This window comes from Erpetoichthys calabaricus, chromosome 4 (assembly GCF_900747795.2).
Source record: "Erpetoichthys calabaricus chromosome 4, fErpCal1.3, whole genome shotgun sequence".
In the NCBI taxonomy this organism is placed as follows: Eukaryota; Metazoa; Chordata; class Cladistia; order Polypteriformes; family Polypteridae; genus Erpetoichthys; species Erpetoichthys calabaricus.
The window spans coordinates 304,967,271-304,989,384 of NC_041397.2; the positions used below are offsets into that span (position 1 = coordinate 304,967,271).

General features: G+C 36.3%; 2 protein-coding genes across 3 annotated transcripts in view; both read right to left on the reverse strand.

Moving 5' to 3' along the window:
* LOC114641203 (olfactory receptor 1M1-like) overlaps positions 1–22,114 on the reverse strand; it is a 63,167-nt gene that overhangs the window by 31,895 nt on the left and 9,158 nt on the right. The window contains exon 1 of one of the 2 annotated variants that reach the window (XM_051927261.1): positions 3,491–3,597. The exons of the other annotated variant lie outside the window; for it this stretch is intronic. The gene's annotated coding sequence lies outside the window, so the exon portion shown is untranslated. Of the gene's footprint in view, positions 1–3,490; positions 3,598–22,114 lie in introns of those variants that run through there. 2 annotated transcript variants of the gene reach the window in all.
* Positions 11,211–12,236, reverse strand: LOC127527588 (olfactory receptor 1-like). Its single transcript, XM_051926695.1, has one exon. It carries the CDS (start codon positions 12,225–12,227, stop codon positions 11,274–11,276), a length of 954 nt encoding a protein of 317 aa, XP_051782655.1. The 5' UTR covers positions 12,228–12,236; the 3' UTR covers positions 11,211–11,273.

The following is a 22,114-nucleotide window of genomic DNA, read 5'->3' on the forward strand; positions in this document are numbered from 1 at the left end:
GAATAGAGCACACCAAGAAATTTGTTATAGAAATATAATGTGGTAAAATAAATTTATCAAAGCTGAGTCATTTTAAAATGTAATGAAGTGAGGGACACGAGTTTATTATTTATGATAAGAAGGAAAGAATGAGGGTTATCATTTATAGATTTGTATTTATACACTGACCAGTAACGGCGGACTGCACAATAACGTGCAGTGAATACACTTGACTTGAGCATTCCTAGTTTTCATCCTCTTTCTCTGTACGTTTATCATTAGTTTGCTCAGAGGTTGACGTGCTTGCTGCTTCCTGAGCAGCTCTTCTTTTCTCCACCCTAGCAGCCCGCTTCTTCTCTTCTTTCGTCGGCATCTTTTCACATTAAAACTGATTCTCAGTTTTTGTGTTGCAATGACTTAGTACGTTTTCTTTAATTTTTTACTGAAGCTGGCGCTTAAGTTTTCAATCTGCCTCAAGAATGATTTAAGATATGACGAGGTAGGTGAAGTGACGGCGAAGGTGGTAGGGAATAAGAACGGCGTCTGTATACATGCTCCGCACGGCTGCCCCACTGGCCACTGCCGAGAGTTGATTCTACAATCAAATAAAATAAAAAATAAAAGAGGAATAACCTTTGAGGTCAATCGTCACCCCGAAAGAGGATAGTAGACGTCACGTAGTAGATGTATACCAAATTTCAGGTCAATAGTTCAGAAGGTTTGCGAGCGACAGTTGATTTAAAATCCTGGACAGACAAACGAACAGCCATGGTAATTTACAGTCATATGAAAAAGTTTGGGAACCCCTCTCAGCCTGCATAACAATTAACTCTACTTTCAACAAAAAAGATAACAGTGGTGTGTCTTTCATTTCCTAGGAACATCTGAGTACTGGGGTGTTTTCCGAAGAAAAATTTTTAGTGAAGCAGTATTTAGTCATATAAATTAAATCAAATGTGAAAAATTGGCTGGGCAAAAATGTGGATCCCCTTGTCATTGTGCTGATTTGAATGCCTGTCACTGCTCAATGCTGATTACTTACAACACCAAATTGGTTGGATTAGCTTGTTAATCCTTGAACTTCATAGACAGGTGTGTCCAGTCATGAGAAAAGGTATTTATGGTGCTCAATTGCAAATTGTACTTCCTTCCCTTTGACTCTCCTCTGAAGAGTGACAGCATGGGATCCTCAAAGCAACTCTCAAAAGATCTGAAAACAAAGATTGTTCAGTCTCCTGGTTTAGAGGAAGGCTACAAAAACCTATTTCAGAGGTTTAAACTGTCAGTTTCAACTGTAAGGAATGGAATCAGGAAATGGAAGGCCACAGGCACAGTTGCTGTTAAACCCAGCAGGTCTGGCAGGCCAAGAAAAACACAGGAGCGGCATATGCGCAAGATTGTGAGAATGGTTACAGACAACCACAGATCACCTCTAAAGACCTGCAAGAACATCTTGCTGCAGTTGGTGTATCTGTACATCGTTCTACAATTCAGCGTAATTTGAACAAAGAACATCTGTATGGCAGGGTGATGAGAAAGAAGCCCTTTCTGCACTCATGCCACAAAGAGAGTCGCTTGTTGTATGCAAATGCTCATTTAGACAAGCCAGATTAATTTTGGAACAAAGTGCTTTGGACTGATGAGACAGAAATTGAGTTATTTGGTCATAACAAAAGTCTTTGCATGGTGGAAGAAGAACATTGCATTCCAAGAAAAACACCTGCTACCTACTGTCAAATTTGGTGGAGGTTCCATCATGGCGTGGGGCTGTGTGACTAGTTCAGGGACTGGGGCCCTTGTTAAAGTTGAGGGTCGGATGAATTCAACCCAATATCAACCAATTCGTCAGGATGATGTTCAAGCATCAGTCACAAAGTTGAAGTTATGCAGGGGTTTTAATATTCCAACAAGACAATAACCCAAAACACAGTTCGAAATCTACAAAGGCATTCATGCAGAGGGAGAAGTACAATGTTCTGGAATGGCCGTTGCAGTCCCCTGACTTGAATATCATCGAAAAACTATGGGATGATTTGAAGCAGGCTGTCCATGCTCGGCAGCCATCAAATTTAACTGAACTGGAGAGATTTTGTATGAAGAATGGTCAGAAATACCTCCATCCAGAATCTAGACACTCATCAAAGGCTATAGGAGGACAGCGTCCAGAGGCTGTTATTTTAGCAAAAGGAGGCTCAACTAAGTATTGATGTCATATCTCTGTTGGGGTGCCAAATCTATGCACCTGTCTAATTTTGATATGATGCATATTGCATATTTTCTGTTAATCCAATAAACTTAATGTCACTGCTGAAATACTACTGTTTCCATAAGGCATGTCAGATATTAAAAGGAAGTTGCTACTTTGAAAGCTCAGCCAATGATAAACAAAAATCCAAAGAATTAAGAGGGGGTCCCAAACTTTTTCATATGACTGTATCTCTTTTATGTGAAAATTCAGTAAAAGAAATAATAAAATGAAGACTTTTTGTTACTCCACTCAGCTGATGAATTAAGTGCTGGTCAGACCCAGCAGGCTGTGTTACACTCAATAGAAACGAAACCCTTACTCTTACATGAGTTTGAAACAAATGTCATATCTGATGACACCTTCATAACAAACTTTTAAACTTTACTCACTCACTACGCCAATGAAAACATCTTTTTTAACTGTACAGATTAAAGTTTAAGAAGACAAATAAGAACAATGAGTGTGAGAGTGAAAGAGATAAGGGCATGACAGCTAGGGAGAAAAAAACTCTGTGGTGCCCTAAGCATGTGCGTATTTCGGTTGATGATGATTGCATGGCGGAGGTATTGGACAGTAAAGAATAAGGTTGTTGGGTCAATTCCAACCATAGACTCCTTTGATGTTCTCAGTCAAATCGTTGAATCTCTGATGGTTAGGTTCTGAACAGTGACTTACTATGTGAGTGCAAGGAACTCATTTCACCTCCTTTAATGTTGGAATATCTACCAATTGTACATTGTATAAAATAAAATCATAACCCATCCATCTAGATGTCCATTAATCTGTAACATGAATCATCTTTTTCCATTTCTTGGTCATAAGAAGCCAGACCCTATTCTGAACGCACGTAAATAAATTTAGGAAACACACTTTAACAGAATCCTTGTCTATCATTGCGCACTGTTGTTCTCACAGATCAAATTTTTTTTTTCTATCTACATTAACATTCATGGCTGAGGGATGTGGAATGGAAACCACAGTACCAGTGAAATAGCCACACAGGTAAAGTATGCAAGTTGCATCAAGCTGGCAGCCAAATGCCATGCCTGGAAGCTGCAGGATGGTAGTGACAGTTGCATCCATAAATGCTTTATTGAACTAAAATAAAATGTAGATGTAAGTAAAGCTTGTTTCAGTTGAAAAAAAATAATTTTATCAATAGACTGCATCTCACAGGGAATCTAAACATCACCCTTTGAAACCTTCAAACATAAACATGAAGAAAAAGCGAGGGAACGATATCCTGAAACATAGTCTACTAACCTGAGATGTTCTTTCAGTTGAGATTGTTGTCATCATTTATGGCAAAATCAGACGAGCTTTCTCACTATGAACAGTTGACTCTCTATGTTGTAAAGGGATGATGACAAAGTTTGTTAAAAAAAAGAAATGTACATGATGGGCTCCATGCTAGAACCGCATGCAGTGCAGCAAAGTAAAGATTTTTAAGTGTAACTAAAGATGCACTATTTAAATCTGTTCACCTCCTTGAAGGGACTACTGAGACATTGGATATTTTTAGGTTATACCTCTGAGATTTTTATATTATCAAGTAACCACTCTTGACTTTGACAGAAGGCACATTTAATTAGAAAAGTAGGTCAACTCACAAAGGAGTAGACAAAAAAAACAGTATTGTAGTCAGACAACATTAATTTACCCTGAAGAATTACAAAAGTATATCAAAATGGAAGAAATGCATATTGCAATTATGTTGGTTCCTGGATGGAACGCAAATGGCAGAGAAACAAACTATGTGTTTAGGAGTGGACAAGAAAATAGTCAGATGAAGTAAAGATCAGTGCAAAAAAAACAAAACACATATTAACAAAGCTAAGATCAGAACCCTAAATAAATTCCGTCTTTATAAAGTTGTTTTGTTTTGTTTTGTCTAACTTTAATTGGTATGCCTTCAGTAAAAAAAGACAATTTTAAAATAGGGATTGGGAAATATAGCCTAACTCGGAATTAAGGGAAAGTTCAAAACCAAAAATTCAGTTCTACCTTTTGCCAACATCAAATGTAAATCAGAAAATTTAAAGCAAGAATTGTGTATTATTTAAAGTCAAAACGAGTACACAGCAAAGCACACATCACACGTAAAGAATCTTTATCTAGTCTCAGAGTGCATGGCAATGACCGTTTACACCATCATACAATTGACGACTCTCGCTGTGTACTTCCTACCCCTAACCATTATAACAGAAGTTGCAAGTTCCAAAGAACGGAGATGCCCTATGCAAAAAAAAGACATAAAAGGCATTAAAATAAGGAAACTCCTATGAATACATTTTTAAACAGCAGAATCCTATTTGGCACATGTCAAAATCCTTACAACAATAAAAGAAATTCTTAAAAATAAACCTGAGAAAAAAATCAAAAGGAAGCCAAATCATAACATTACAAATTCAGAGATCTCACAAAACTGATATCTGTGATGTCATGGGTCATATGTTCTGTACCTAGCAATGATGCAGGATCACAGTGAGAAGTAACACAAATGGCAGAGTCCATAGAAACCTAAAGGCAACAAATGGTAACATATCAGTGTCATCAAAAAATTGTAAAAATAAATTAACAGCAAAAAAAATGTATTAGAATTAAAAAAATAACACACATTCCTAGGAAGTACGGAATGATAACAATAAAATACAACTTAGTTTTATATATTGCAGTGTAATGTACCTGGGTACTGTGTAATAGTGTGACGACATGTTGACTATATTCTTGACATTTCTACTTTATTCTCGCCGTTTATGTCAAGATTAAAGTCGACATGTTGGCTTTATTCTCGTAATTTGTCATTAAAGTAGAACATCGTAAACTAAACTTCATCGTAAAATGAATATTTAATTTACTAGGTTTTCTCAAACCCCGTCATAAGTTATATAGCACATTAAATGCTTTGTGTTTAGTGTTCTCCGAGATTCTTAAACTGACTTCTTGTTGCACTAAGAGGAGGCGCCGGCAGCGATCGCCACACACAATACATTCACTTTATGATCTTCCTGCTCTCTGAACATTTAGAATACTAGATAGATAGCTAAGATAAATACTTAATATAATTTTCATGGTGAAATGCATTAAAGCATGCATTAATCATATGGGGGCACGGCGGCATGCCTGCCTTGCATTTGCATGTTTTTCTGGTGGGTTTACTCGGCGTGCTTCAGTTTCCTTTCAAAGTCATGTAGGATGTGGGGTTTTGTTGTGCTATATTGACCCTGCTAGTGTATGTTTTGCTTGTATTCATCCTGCGATGTGCTGGCGACTCGTTCAGAGATGGGCGCAACTCTGAATGGATGGCATAATTAAACATGTATAACAAAGATATTTTTAAAGTTCTGAACACTCCGTGGGCTAAGTTTATAACTAGTTTTAATTTCACAAAGACATTTATCGTGTGGTGATTGGTTATGTGGTGAAAGAAAAAGGAAGGATAGGAGCTGGGGTTTTGGTACGTCAGAAAGAGACAGCATGCATTCAATAACGATAGCCCGCTCAGAAGAACATGCAATTCTGTGTTCGTGTCTCCGACCACCAGATCACAAACCCAACATTTACACAATATTTAAGTTAAACCTGTGCGATAGCCATTCATACATCCAGTTTTTTGGAGCCTCGTCACACCTGTCATAAAGTTCTCTACACTGAACATACACCTGGGGACCCCTTACTGTGAGGGAGCAGCACTACCGCCTCACTACCGTGCATGTGTAATACCTGCTTTAATGCATTTCATCATGAAAATGATATCAAGTATTTATCTTAGCATTCTAAATTTTCAGAAAGCAGGAATATCATGAAGTGAATGAATTCTGTATGGTGATCACTGTCTCCTCTTAGTGCGGAGGAAGTCAGTTCAAGAAGCGTAGTGATTAACAACTGGGTCGGGGAACGCAACACAAAGCATTTAATGTACTGCATTAATTTATGACGGGGTTTGACAAAATCTAGTAAATTAAACATTGATTTTAGGAAGAGGTTTAGTTTACGACATTCTACTTTAATTATGAAGTAAACTATGAGAATAAAGTGGAAATGTCAACTCTAATCTCAACATAAACGGCAAGAATAAAGTGGAAATGTCGACTTTATTCTCGACATATAGTTTGTTTTTTTCTTCCCTGTATAGCTTAGCTTGAAGCAAGGTCCATATTAATGCAGTTTGCCTAAATGATGGTTCAGTTGGTAAAGATGTCATCACCAAGTTGCACTTGTTTTATTTTATTTTAATTTGGTGAATACTGTGTAATGCACCTGGGCTTGAAGTAATAGTGCAACTATCAGTAATAATACTATTATTTATTTTATTGTTATTATTTATTAGTTTAAATATTATGCAGTTTAATGATGATAAAGTTGTTTAAAAAGTCACTTTAACATGTCAGTGGACAGAGATTGTTAACATTAACAGAAAGTGTAGTTGGTTTACAAAAAATACTTACTATTTATTCCTTTTCTAAGACATATTTGGTGCAATACAACTTTTGACAAGCACTTCTGAATATTTTACTAAGTCTAAATGCCTCTTTGTATGGTTGAAAATATGTTGTCAAAATTATAGTTTGTTTTTGCAAAATTTGTTCAATAAAAAGGTTCTATATTTTGACTGCATTTGTCATGCAATGTGATACCTTCTCCATTAGTGCCACCCCCTTGAAAACTATCCCTTTATGGGGCAATGTAAACCTGTATTAATACTTGTGTGCACATTAAAATGTTTTTTTTGTACAATGTACAATACTCTTGACAGTGGAATAGGTTATTCTTAGCCAGTAATTGCAGTTGAAAATGTGGTTAACATCCACTCATGCATGGGGAAAAAAATACCGTCGAATACCGTGAAACCGGGATAATTTAGAAAAATACCGTGATATAGAATTTTGGTCATACCGCCCACCCCTAGTGGTGGGAGTGGCAATGCGCTGTACCAACGCATGCTCCCGAACCTGACCTGACGTGACCTGTGCTGGTATTTAAAGCAATGAAATTTAATTTGTTTACACCTAAATCATACTTGTAAATGACACACCCAAGAAATAAAATTTAGTTTCACTAGAACAGGATATGTAAAGCCTTAAAAATGTTTAAAACATGAGTAAAGTGAATTTAAATTTTGATAATGATAACATACCCCAAGAATCATTTTTGAGTTAATTTTCCTTAGATTATATCTTGCATATTAGGGCACTGTAAGTCAAGAAGATATGAAATCCTAGTAGCAACTAAGGTTTGTATTTAACTTTTCCCATGAAATGGCTGACACACTGTACATTTCGTATTTTACTGATATTTTGCATCTTTGTAATCTGAGCCAGAGAGTAAGCCAATTGATTTAAAGAGTAATAAAAAGCAATGATTTGAATTGTTGAATTACTCTTGAAGGAAACTGCTAAAAGGGTACCAGACTTTCTTTACACCATGTCTTCAGTACTACTACATGAAGCAAAATGTTGTCTAAAAAGTGAAATTATTTGATTATATCAATACTGAAGAATGTGAACATGGGTAATAGTTATTTTAAAGAATTATTTCTACTTGTGATTCTTTTTAACTACTTTCATGTATGTAACAATATGATGATTTCTTATTTTTCAAAATAAAACATCATATTGGTTGAATGTCATGTATTTACTTTTAACAAACAAGAAATTCCCAAGTTATTATTCCTCCTTTGTCACATGACTACAAAACAACATCAAAGTTTCATCAGGAAGTGACAAAGAATTTCAGTTTGGATATGCCTAGAATGTTTAGGTTGCGGTTAACATACAATATAAGTTTGCATCATACACCGTAAAAATTGCTGTACAATTAAAATAACTATATTTTTACGGTAAAAATAACTGGTTAAATGCTTTAAACTGTTTATAAACAGATACAGGCATTTGCAAGTTGTGGACCACCCGACACAGACGAGCGTGGGACACAAGTTCAAAGCACACACGGTTTCCCCCATTTCCCACAAGTACATCACAATCTCAGTACAAGCACAGCACAGCACAGCACAACACACAAACAATTCTCTTGCTTCTCTTCCACTCCTCTGGTCAAGCTTCGTCTTCCTCCTTCCGTGTCTGGCTCTCGGAGTAGTGGTGGCTGGCTCCTTTTATAAGGCACCTGGAAATGCTCCAGGTGCTTGATGACTCATTACTGGCAGCACTTCTGGGTGTGGCAGAAGAACTGCCCATAAGGGCTCAGCAGCTCCTGCTGCAGCACCTGTGGATCCCAACAGGGCTGCACCAAACTCCAACTCCCAGTGGGAGTCCGAGGTACCGCTGCAACCCAGAGACGTTGCAATCTAGTGTCCCATGGGAAGTTATCGTTCTGCCCACGCTTGCTCCCCTGGTCCTCACAGTGTGGAGGCGTCCTAGCCGGGCAAGAGCCCCAGCCACAGTCTACAATGTACATTTAATCAATGTTTTAGCTGCTAATATCAATTAATATTTTGAATGTGTAAGGGTATTTAATGAGTAACTATTGTTATAAACTCATAATGAAGCTAAATGAAAATACTGCGATTAACATAATGAAGAATACAACCTTATTCACTCAAAAATTCAACACCAAATGTGTTTATATAAAGGTACCTTGCATTAATTTAACTCCAAATGATCATATCTGCTTGCTTTATTCATCTGTATGCTTAAATAATAAATGCTTAAAATAAGTTTGCATGGGTATATTATGATAAATATATATTATGATAAAACTTTTCTGAACTTCTTCTACATTTTCCAGGTGATTTTTCCTGGCAGAAAATTCTAAATTTGCCAAAAGTAAGTATATTTTCATTAGGGAACACCCCCTTTGACTCAATGGTGCAAATTGCTCCTGGTGACGCCCACACATTTGCACAACTCGAAGAAAATTTAAAGACAGGTATCAAGCTTATTTTTCCCCATATGCTGCATTATTTTGTGGCTATGGAAATTGATTTATGGTGCAAACTTTACGATAAACTGGCAGAAATGTCACACATCCTACACACAAAAGCAACCTTTCCTTCTCCACCAACAATGTAGTTCATGTTTATGAACCACTGAATTCTTTTCAATACCTAAGAATTAACAGTCTGAGGACTGTAATGCATCATTTTCAGATTTATGCAATTAATCTACATATGTTGATATTGAATACTGAAAACAGTTAAGTGATAATTGGATTAGGCCAAATTCAAATTTTTCATCAGTTAAAACATTACACGTTCACTCAATTATATTAATTTTAATCATATAATTTATTTAACTTGAAAAAAAAACAGTTAAATTACTTGCTACCATTAGTGATGGGCATTTCGATTCACTTTACTGATTTGATTCTTTCAAACTATTATTGATTCATCAATATTTAAAAACAAAATCTTTGGGGGGGGGGGGTTCTGCTTGAATGAATCCACATTAATTATTTAATTATAATATATAATTTATAGTTATTTAAATTATGTTTAACAGTTGCTGGTAATTCAAACAGAAATAATATCCTTTTTAAATACACAAAACATGACAATATTCTGAAAATAGATGCAAAGATTCAGAATCATAAGTGAGCAAGAATTGTGTGACTTGTTCTTGGGTAGAAATTAAATGATTTAACTCAAATAAAGTAAAATCATGTGACTCATTCTCGAATCAAGTGAATGACAATTTTGTGGCATGTTTACAAAACAAAAGAACAAGAATCTTCTGACTGCAACTACTAATGATTCAGTCCACAAATCAAATGAACAAGGTTTGTGTTACTCATACACAGATCAAATGAATGAGAATTATGTGACTCGTTCTTGGGTGATGATTCGATTCAAACTTGAAAGATTTAATGAATAAAATATGCTTCATACATTCAATTACTGGTAAAAAGTGCATGCTAAAGTAAAGATGAAAGTAAAATACATGTTAGAAGTAATGATATTTTTATAAAGTTCTCAGGTCCTCAGAAAATGATTCAGTCCACAAATCAAATGAACAAGTTTTGTGTTACTCATACATCTTGCCTGAAGAAGGGGCCTGAGTTGTCTCGAAAGCTTGCATATTGTAACCTTTTTAGTTAGCCAATAAAAGGTGTCATTTTGCTTTGCTTTTCTCTACATTCATAATGGCTAACACGGTACAGCACCCTAGTACTTCATACACAAATCAAATGAATGAGAATTATGTGACTCGTTCTTGGGTAATGATTCCATTCAAACTTGAAACATTTAGTGAATAAAATATGCTTGATACATTCAATTACTGGTAAAAAGTGCATACAAAGCTGAAAGTAAAATACATTAGAAGTTATAATGGTATTTTTATAAAGTTCAGTTTGCTGTGAGTAATTTGTGGAACGTACAAAACGTATTCGTTTAGTATTATGTTTATATATTCTATTTAAAACTATCTAATAATAAATACAAAACCATCCATTAAAACAATGCAATGTAAGTTTGTTGCACTTGTATGAGGAACGAGAAAATGATTAATGACAGAGTTTGCTTTTACAGATAATGATTAAATTCTAACTAAAAAGAATCGTAAGTGAAGTAAGCGAAAATCATGAATCAGAGTTTTGGTAATTGTACAAGCACCCATGCATTTTAAACAAACAAGCAAATGAGGCTGATGTACCATGCCTGTGCTATAGCATTCACGTTAAGCTCTACTGAATTGCTTCATTCGTGGTTGCAAATTGATTCTGATGATTCATTGAAACAAGTGGTACAAATAGAATGAATCATTTACGAATCACCCATCGCCAGACCAAATTTCAAAACTTCCTTTAGTACACTCTTGGCTTTTCAGTTTATTTCAACAAAGTTAAATACACTTTTAAAAATCCTGTGATTTTAATAAACCCAGTTAAATTAGTTGTCACCATATGAAGTATGTTTACTACAATAAACCCCGTAAAAAGTGTGTATTTTATGTTGTATTCTTCCCATGAAAATTAGTGATAAATTATTAAACCTTTAAACAAATTAGGCATAATTTACAGCATGTAGAATGCCACTAAAGAGCACTTTTGAAAATGTTTGAATGGATATCGTTAATAACCACTGTTACAGTTACTGATTATTTATTTTCGGAGATGTTCTCTTCCCAGAGAAAAGCTTATAAATGCTGCTTTTTATCTCCTTGTTCCTAAAACTGTAGATTATAGGATTCGTCATGGGAGGAACTACATTTCCAACAATGACCATTGCATTATATGCTTCTGTGGAAAGTTTTACTCCTGCACCTGGCAATATGTACGATGTCAAAAGTGGTATATAAAACAGTCCGACCACTAGAAGGTGAGTAAGGCAGGTGCTGAAAAGCTTCCTCTTTCCTTCAACAGATGAGGTCCTTAGTGCAGCCAAAGCAATTATAAAATAAGAAAACAGAATTATTGCTAACGGCAACACTCCGGTTGTGATAACTATAGTTGACAAAACAAGCAAGTATTTGGGATCTTCTGTACAGGCGATATGAACCATTGTAGCATAATCACAGAAACAGTAAGGCAGAATATTAGTCTCGCAGAAAGAAAGCTCACTGACAAACATTATGCAATATATATCAATTAGAAAAGCACTAATTGCCAATAATGTAACACCAATACATACAGCTTTACTTGTAACAATTGAAGGGTATCTTAATGGAAAGATGACAGCAATATATCGGTCAATTGCCATAGACATCAATAGAAGAGATTCCATCAGCTCTACATTTAATATTAGATACATCTGGGCTAAACAGGCAGCATATGCAACTACTAATGAGTCAAAAAGAACAGCAGATACCATTTTTGGAATTAGGATTGTACTATTTGCCAAGTCTATCATTGCAAGAGTGCAGATATAGATATACATTGGTGACTGCAGCTGATGGTTCATTATGATGATCAGGATAACCAACAGGTTGCCAATTAGGGACACCAGATAGATCAATATGAGCAGAGTGGCTGTTATATTTATTTGTTCAGGCTTAATTTCACAGTGCAAAACAAACTCTGACACGGACAGACTGCTGTTAAACATTCTGGAAGGTTCTTCAGTATATCTGAAAGAAATGGAAAAAAAAATATACCATGAACTATCTCTTTACATCCATAATAACATTTATGTAATCACACAGATTTCTATTATCATTTTGGGCAGGTTTGTTGTGTATGCTTTTGATCACTTTAATGTGGTTTCCCCTTTACCTGAAAGAAGAGAATAAAACTAACAGTAATGTCCACATAGTCATGGCCAGATAAGGTTGATACATAATATATTTAACAAAAGTAGGTCTAGAGACAACACAGCACAGCACAGCTCTTATCATCAATGTTCTAGATAGATAGATAGATAGATAGATACTTTATTAATCCCAAGGGGAAATTCACATAAAAGGTAGGAGTTAACAGTGAAATAGAGAAAAAGGTAGAAAAATAAAGTCATACACGGAGCTGCTGGAATAGCTGCCACTCGCGGTGGCGCCTGAGTCATCAATGACTGTATGTATGGATCGGAGTGTTCTACTGGTGAACAAGGCAGTTTTAATAACCTACTGTAAGGTCCTGAGGTCTTTCCCTGCTCAAGCTGATTTATATGTACTGAACTCCAAAACAATCTTTACCTTTTCTTTTGTACATTTTTAGCACATGCAGTTTAAGTGAGAATTAGGGGTACAGACTAAACTTGCAACTCTCTTTTTATTAGATGTAACCGGATTTACTTTTGTCATTATCATTAAAAGTGAAATATTCTTCAGTGTAATACACCTGAATGATTTTACATTAAACATTTTTTTATGTTTTGAAAATGTGTTGTGTATGCTACTTGTGAGAGCACAAGCTCAAGGGAAAGAAATAGTTTTAACGTTATGACAGTACAATGTACAGAATGATAGTTGCTCATTTCTATTAGTAATTTCAAAGACAACAATATAAAACAGAAATGCTCAGCAGCAAACACAGTTTTAATAGCTTTGTGTTATTCCTTGCTACTTGAAGTAAACGACCGCATCATAATTCTGAAATAAAGAAGCTAAATATAAATTGAATAGAGCACACCAAGTAATTTGTTATGGGAATATAATGTGGTAAAATAAATTTGTCAAAGCTGAGTCATTTTAAAATGTAATGAAGTGAGGGACACAAGTTTATTATTTATGATAAGAAGGAAAGAATGAGGGTTATCATTTATAGATTTGTATTTATACACTGACCAGTAACGGCGGACTGCACAATAACGTGCAGTGAATACACTTGACTTGAGCATTCCTAGTTTTCATACTCTTTCTCTGTACGTTTATCATTAGTTTGCTCAGAGGTTGACGTGCTTGCTGCTTCCTGAGCAGCTCTTCTTTTCTCCACCCTAGCAGCCTGCTTCTTCTCTTCTTTCGTCGGCATCTTTTCACATTAAAACTGATTGTCAGTTTTTGTGTTGCAATGACTTAGTACGTTTTCTTTAATTTTTTGCTTAAGCTGGCACTTAAGTTTTCAATCTGCCTCAAGAATGATTTAAGATATGACGAGGTAGGTGAAGTGACGGCGAAGGTGGTAGGGAATAAGAACGGTGCCTGTATACATGCTCCGCACAGCTGCCCCACTGGCCACTGCCGAGAGTTGATTCTACAATCAAATAAAATAAAAAATAAAAGAGGAATAACCTTTGAGGTCAATCGTCACCCCGAAAGAGGATAGTAGACATCACGTAGTAGATGTATACCAAATCTCAGGTCAATAGTTCAGAAGGTTTGCGAGCGACAGTTGATTTAAAATCCTGGATAGCCAAACGAACAGCCATGGTAATTTACAGTCATATGAAAAAGTTTGGGAACCCCTCTCAGCCTGCATAATAATTAACTCTACTTTGAACAAAAAAGATAACAGTGGTGTGTCTTTCATTTCCTAGGAACATCTGAGTACTGCGGTGTTTTCCGAAGAAAGATTTTTAGTGAAGCAGTATTTAGTCATATAAATTAAATCAAATGTGAAAAATTCGCTGTGCAAAAATGTGGGTCCCCTTGTCATTGTGCTGATTTGAATGCCTGTCACTGCTCAATGCTGATTACTTGCAACACCAAATTGGTTGGATTAGCTTGTTAATCCTTGAACTTCATAGACAGGTGTGTCCAATCATGAGATATAAAGGTATTTAAGATGGTCAATTGCAAGTTGTGCTTCCTTCCCTTTTACTCTCCTCTGAAGAGTGACAGCATGGGATCCTCAAAGCAACTCTCAAAAGAACTGAAAACAAAGATTCTTCAGTATCATGGTTTAGAGGAAGGCTACAAAAACCTATTTCAGAGGTTTAAACTGTCAGTTTCAACTGTAAGGAATGGAATCAGGAAATGGAAGGCCACAGGCACAGTTGCTGTTAAACCAGCAGGTCTGGCAGGCCAAGAAAAACACAGGAGCAGCATATGCGCAAGATTGTGAGAATGGTTACAGACAACCACAGATCACCTCTAAAGACCTGCAAGAACATCTTGCTGCAGTTGGTGTATCTGTACATCATTCTACAATTCAGCGCAATTTGAACAAAGAACATCTGTATGGCAGGGTGATGAGAAAGAAGCCCTTTCTGCACTCACGCCACAAAGAGAGTCGCTTGTTGTATGCAAATGCTCATTTAGACAAGCCAGATTAATTTTGGAACAAAGTGCTTTGGACTGATGAGACAGAAATTGAGTTATTTGGTCATAACAAAAGTCTTTGCATGGTGGAAGAAGAACATCGCATTCCAAGAAAAACACATGCTACCTACTGTCAAATTGGGTGGAGGTTCCATCATGCTGTGGGGCTGTGTGACTAGTTCAGGGACTGGGGCCCTTGTTAAAGTCGAGGGTCGGATGAATTCAACCCAATATCAACCAATTCTTCAGGATAATGTTCAAGCATCAGTCACAAAGTTGAAGTTACGCAAGGGTTGGATATTCCAACAAGACAATGACCCAAAACACAGTTCGAAATCTACAAAGGCATTCATGCAGAGGGAGAAGTACAATGTTCTGGAATGGTCGTTGCAGTCCCCTGACTTGAATATCATAGAAAAACTATGGGATGATTTGAAGCAGGCTGTCCATGCTCGGCAGCCATCAAATTTAACTGAACTGGAGAGATTTTGTATGAAGAATGGTCAGAAATACCTCCATCCAGAATCTAGACACTCATCAAAGGCTATAGGAGGACAGTGTCCAGAGGCTGTTATATTTATAATAGGAGGTCCAACTAAGTATTGATGTCATATTTCTGTTGGGGTGCCAAATCTATGCACCTGTCTAATTTTGATATGATGCATATTACATATTTTCTGTTAATCCAATAAACTTAATGTCACTGCTGAAATACTACTGTTTCCATAAGGCATGTCAGATATTAAAAGGAAGTTGCTACTTTGAAAGCTCAGCCAATGATAAACAAAAATCCAAAGAATTAAGAGGGGTTCCCAAACTTTTTCATATGACTGTATCTCTTTTATGTGAAAATTCAGTAAAAGAAATAATAAAATGAAGACTTTTTGTTACTCCAATCAGCTGATGAATTAAGTGCTGGTCAGACCCAGCAGGCTGTGTTACACTCAATAGAAACGAAACCCTTACTCTTACATGAGTTTGAAACAAATGGCATATCTGATGACACCTTCATAACAAACTTTTAAACTTTACTCACTCACTACGCCAATGAAAACATCTTTTTTAACAGTACAGATTAAAGTTTAAGAAGACAAATAAGAACAATGAGTGTGAGAGTGAAAGAGATAAGGGCATGACAGCTAGGGAAAAAAAAACTCTGTGGTGCCCAAAGCATGTGCGTATTTCGGTTGATGATGATTGCAGGGCGGAGGTACTGGACAGTAAAGAATAAGGTTGTTGGGTCAATTCCAACCATAGACTCCTTTGATGTTCTCAGTCAATTCGTTGAATTTCTGATGGTTAGGTTCTGAACAGTGACTTACTATGTGAGTGCAAGGAACTCATTTCACCTCCTTTAATGTTGGAATATCTACCAATTATACATTGTATAAAATAAAATCATAACCCATCCATCTAGATGTCTGTTAATCTGTAACATGAATCATCTTTTTCCATTTCTTGGTCATAAGAAGCCAGACCCTATTCTGAACGCACGTAAATAATTTTAGGAAACACACTTTAACAGAATCCTTGTCTATCATTGCGCACTGTTGTTCTCACAGATCAAATTTTTCTTTTCTATCTACATTAACATTCATGGCTGAGGGATGTGGAATTGCAACCACAGTACCATGTGAAAAAGCCACACAGGTAAAGTATGCAAGTTGCATCAAGCTGGCAGCCAAATGCCATGCCTGGAAGCTGCAGGATCGTAGTGACAATTGCATCCATAAACGCTTTATCGAACTAAAATAAAATGTAGATGTAAGTAAAGCTTGTGTCAGTTGAAAAATAATAATTTTATCAATGGACTGCATCTCACAAGGAATCTACACAACACCCTTTGAAACCTTCAAACATAAACATGAAGAAAAAGCGAGGCAACGATATCCTGAAACATAGTCTACTAACCTGAGATGTTCTTTCAGTTGAAGATTGTTGTCATCATTTATGGCAAAATCAGATGAGCTTTCTCACTATGAACAGTTGACTCTCTATGTTGTAAAGGGATGATGACAAAGTTTGTTAAAAAAAAAAATGTACATGATGTGCTCCATGCTAGAACCGCATGCAGTGCAGCAAAGTAAAGATTTTTAAGTGTAACTAAAGATGCACTATTTAAATCTGTTCACCTCCTTGAAGGGACTACTGACACGTTGGATATTTTTAGGTTATACCTCTGAGATTTTTATATTACCAAGTAACCACTCTTGACTTTAACAGAAGGCACATTTAATTAGAAAAGTAGGTCAACTCACAAAGGAGTAGACAAAAAAAACAGTATTGTAGTCAGACAACATTAATTTACCCTGAAGAATTACAAAAGTATATCAAAATGGAAGAAATGCATATTGCAATTATGTTGGTTCCTGGATGGAACGCAAGTGGCAGAGAAACAAACTATGTGTTTAGGAGTGGACAAGAAAATAGTCAGATGAAGTAAAGATCAATACACAAAAAAAACACATATTAACAAAGCTAAGATCAGAACCCTAAATAAATTCTGTCTTTATGTCTTGTTGTCTTGTTTTGTTTTGTCTAACTTTAATTGGTATGTCTTCAGCAAAAAAAGACAATTTTAAAATAGGGATTGGGAAATATAGCCTAACTCGGAATGAAGGGAAAGCTCGAAACCAAAAATTCAGTTCTATCTTTTGCCAACATCAAATGTAAATCAGAGAATTTAAAGCAAGAATTCTGTATTATTTAAAGTCAAAATGAGTACACAGCAAAGCACACATCACACATAAAGAATGTTTATCTAGTCTCAGAGTGCATGGCAATGACCTTTTACATTATCATACAATTGACGACTCTCGCTGTGTACTTCCTACCCCTAACCATTATAACAGAAGTTGCAAGTTCCAAAGAATGGAGATGCCCTATGCAAAGAAAAGATAGCATTGAAAAAAGGCATTAAAATAAGGAAACGCCTATGAATACATTTTTAAACAGCAGAATCCTATTTGGCACATGTCAAAATCCTTATAATCCTTATATATATTTTGATATTATTTTACATACACCACATGCATACACACATAATGTCAAAAAAAGTATGTATTATATATATACTAGTGGGGCCAAGGTGCCCAACCCCCAGTTGCAGCCAGAATATTAGTCAAATCTGTAAATGTAAAAAAAAAAAGATTATTTATTGGAGTCAAAAATCACGAAAATCTATGAATATGTAAAATGTAATGGAGTAAAAATCATGATACGAGAATAAAATATTTACTCTCTTACCAATTGGAGTATTCCCGTTAAACTGAGGTCCACTATGCTCAATGAGTATTTATAAGAGACTAAATAAATGATCCATTTGTTTTAACTGACATTCTTATAGATAAAAAAACTTTTTTAAAAAAAATGACTCATTTAAATAACAGGAAAAATCTCATGAAATCTAAAGTGGTATGCAATGGGTCATCGTAACTCGACCTTCAGCTAACTAAATCACCTAAATACAAACATTGATGTTATGAATAATTTAATTTTTTTTAATAGTTTGTTCTTGTGAAAAAACGTTTACTCTATCAAAAATAAAACCTACAACTTTCTTGATATTAAAAACCACAACTTGATATTTTTTTATAATTTAAAAATGGAATAAGAATCTGAAAATCTAACAACACATTAAAGCTCGATAAATTCTGAAAAGAATGATACCAAACATATATATGTAGGTTTTAAAATAAGCCCAATTTGAAGCGTGACAAAAAACATCACATAAAAACATCACATAAAATCGTTGCACATTTAGGCTTAGGATTTTATATATAGAGAGTAGATTTGTGATGCAATCAGAGCAGAGGCCCCATCCCCACCAGATTTCTCATATAAGCTAGACTCAGAATGAACCAAACAAGTCAAATGAGTCAATAGAATCGACTCATTTAAATGGGTAGTCTGAAAGAATCAAGTTAGTAAAGCGAATCAAAATGCCCATCACTATAATATGTTGCATAGTCTGGCGCAGTGGTAGAGCTTCTGCCTTACAGTAAGGAGATGAGGGTTTATGTTCCGGGTCCTCTCTGTGTGGAGTTTGCATGTTCTCCTTGTGTCTGCGTGGGCTTCGGCCCACAGTCCAAAGACATGCAGGTTAGGTAGCTTGGCGATACTAAATTGGCTCTGGTGTGTGGTTGGGGTGTTGAAGTATTGGCACCCTGCCCAAGGTTTGTTCCTGTCTTGCACCCTATGGTAGCTTGGATAGGCTGCGGCACCCTCTGTGACCCTGTTCAGGACAAAGCAGTTTAGAACATAACTGACTGACTACCTGCATGCTTATGTTATGTGCAGTGTGTAATTGGTTTGCCAGATTGTTGAAGACACACAAGCCTAAAGCCACTTTCATATACAGTAGTAACAAGCAGTATTTGTCGGTTAAAAAGATATTTTTTATGTACAAAGTCTTGATCTTTGATTGCCACTGTAGAAATCACTACAGATTCCCAAAGCTCTTTGCAATATGTTTACAAACAAAGGTGGTCTCTTATGCAAATTAAGTCAGTTTACGCAAATCAGTCTTTTTTCCCAAGAAAAATAACAACACATCATAGACAATCTGGAAAATATTCCAGAATAATCACATTCTGTCCAAACCCTCTTTTTCCAATTGAGAAATGTTAAAAAAAATCACCTGATTTAGGGAACATGTCCCCTTGGTACCATTACTGTGTGACACTGTAATGCAAATTGTGATCATGTGGCTATGAAATTTGACTGCTTTGTTTGCACATAAATGAACTGAGTTACTATGACATCTGACAAAATGATGGCAGTTGCATTAGAAACGGATACATTGAGCCTACAGACTCTATTTTCTCCAAGATTTATTTTTCAAATTTAAAAACATGTTAATTTTGATTACATTTTAACATAATGCAATTAAATAATGGCAAAATACTTTAGAAATGATTTGTGTGATTGGTGCCTTTAATGACCTCTGGGGCACAGCCATCAGCAGTGTGTCTGTCTGTGGAGAGAGTGTCGACCTCGCCAAGGGGTTTACTCACCTTGGCAGTGACATTCATGCCTCTGTTGACTCTTCCTATGAAGTTAGTAGACAGACTGGGAGAGCATGAGGGGTCATGGGGTCGCCTGAAAGTGGTGTGTGGCATTCCCAATATCTCTGCAAAATGACAAAGTTCCAATTTTCCTGGTGCTCCGTGTTTTGCTATATGGTTGCGAGACATTGACGATATCCAGTGACCTGAAACAAAGACTGGACTCCTTCGGCACTGTGTCTCTTGGGTATCCTGGTTGGACTTTGTGTCGAATGAGCAGTTGCTCACGGAATCCCAAACAAGGCACATTACCTGCATTGTGGGGGTGTGTCAGTTGGCACTATGGCCATGTGGCGCAATTCCCAGAGGGTGATCCGGCTCGCAGGATCCTCATTGATCCTCAGGTCCCAAGTGGCTTGACCAGGACAAGGGGGCCACCTACATAACACCTGGCTGCAGCAGTCTGCCTGGGGGGTTGCCAACCGGGATCCTGAGCTGTTTTGTCGTGTGGTGGGAGTGGCAATGCGCTGTGCCAACGCATGCTCCCTAACCTGACCTGACGTGACCTATGCTGGTATTTAAAGCAATGAAGTTTAATTTGTTTACACCTAAATCATAGTTGTAAATGACACACCCAAGAAATAAAATTTAGTTTCACTAGAACAGGATATGTAAAGCCGTAAAAATGCTTAAAACATGAGTAAAGTGAATTTAAATTGTGATAATGATAACATACCCCAAGAATCATTTTTGAGTTAATTTTCCTTAGATTATATCTTGCATATTAGGGCACTGTAAGTCAAGAAGATATGAAATCCTAGTAGCAACTAAGGTTTGTATTTAACTTTTCCCATGAAATGGCTGACACACTGTACATTTCGCATTTTACTGATATTTTGCATCTTTGTAATCTGAGCCAGAGAGTAAGCCAATTGATTTAAAGAGTAATAAAAAGCAATGATTTGAATTGTTGAATTACTCTTGAAGGAAACTGCTAAAAGGGTACCAGACTTTCTTTACACCATGTCTTCAGTACTACAACATGAACCAAAATGTTGTCTTAAAAGTGAAATTATTTGATTATATCAATACTGAAGAATGTGAACATGGGTAATAGTTATTTTAAAGAATTATTTCTACTTGTAATTCTTTTTAACTACTTTCATTTATGTAACAATATATTTTATTTTTCAAAATAAAACAGATCATGTTGGTTGAATGTCATGTATTTACTTTTAACAAGCAAGAAATTCCCAAGTTATCATTCCTCCTTTGTCACATGACTACAAACAACTTCAAAGTTACATGAGGAAGTGACAAAGACTTTCAGTTTGGATATGCCTAGAATGTTTAGGTTGCGGTTAACATACAATATAAGTTTGCATCATACACTGTAAAAATTGCTGTACAATTAAAATAACTATATTTTTTTTGCAAGATGTTGACCACCCGACAGAGACGAGCGTGGGACACAAGTTCAAAGCACACACGGTTTTCCCCGGTTCCCACAAGTACATCACAATCTCAGCACAAGCACAGCACACAAACAATTCTCTTGCTTCTCTTTCTCTCCTTTCTCTTCCACTCCTCTGGTCAAGCTTCATCTTCCTTCTCCCGTGTCTGGCTCTCGGAGTAGTGGTGGCTGGCTCCTTTTATAAGGCACCTGGAAATGCTCCAGGTGCTTGATGACTCATTTCCGGCAGCACTTCTGGGTGTGGCGGAAGAACTGCCCATAAGGGCTCAGCAGCTCCTGCTGCAGCACCCCCTGGCAGCGCCTGTGGATCCCAACAGGGCTGCACCAAACTCCAACTCCCAGTGGGAGTCCGAGGTACCGCTGCAACCCAGAGACGTTGCCATCTAGTGTTGGGAGGTTAACGCTCTGCCCACGCTTGCTCCCCTGGTCCTCACAGTGTGGAGGCGTCCTAGCCGGGCAAGAGCCCCAGCCACACTCTACAATGTACATTTAATCAATGTTTTAGCTGCTAATATCAATTAATATTTTGAATGTGTAAGGGTATTTAATGAATAACTATTGTTATAAACTCATAATGAAGCTAAATGAAAATACTGCGATTAACATAATGAAGAATACAACCTTATTCACTCAAAAATTCAACACCAAATGTGTTTTATATAAAGGTACCTTGCATTAATTTAACTCCAAATGATCATATCTGTTTACTTTATTCATCTGTATGCTTAAATAATAAATGCTTAAAATAAGTTTGCATGGGTATATTTTGATAAATATATATTATGATAAAACTTTTCTGAACTTCTTCTACATTTTCCAG

Bases quoted from the DNA above. Each gene is read 5' to 3' on its own strand.
- LOC127527588 (XM_051926695.1), bottom strand. From the start codon at position 12,227: ATGTTTAACAGCAGTCTGTCCGTGTCAGAGTTTGTTTTGCACTGTGAA.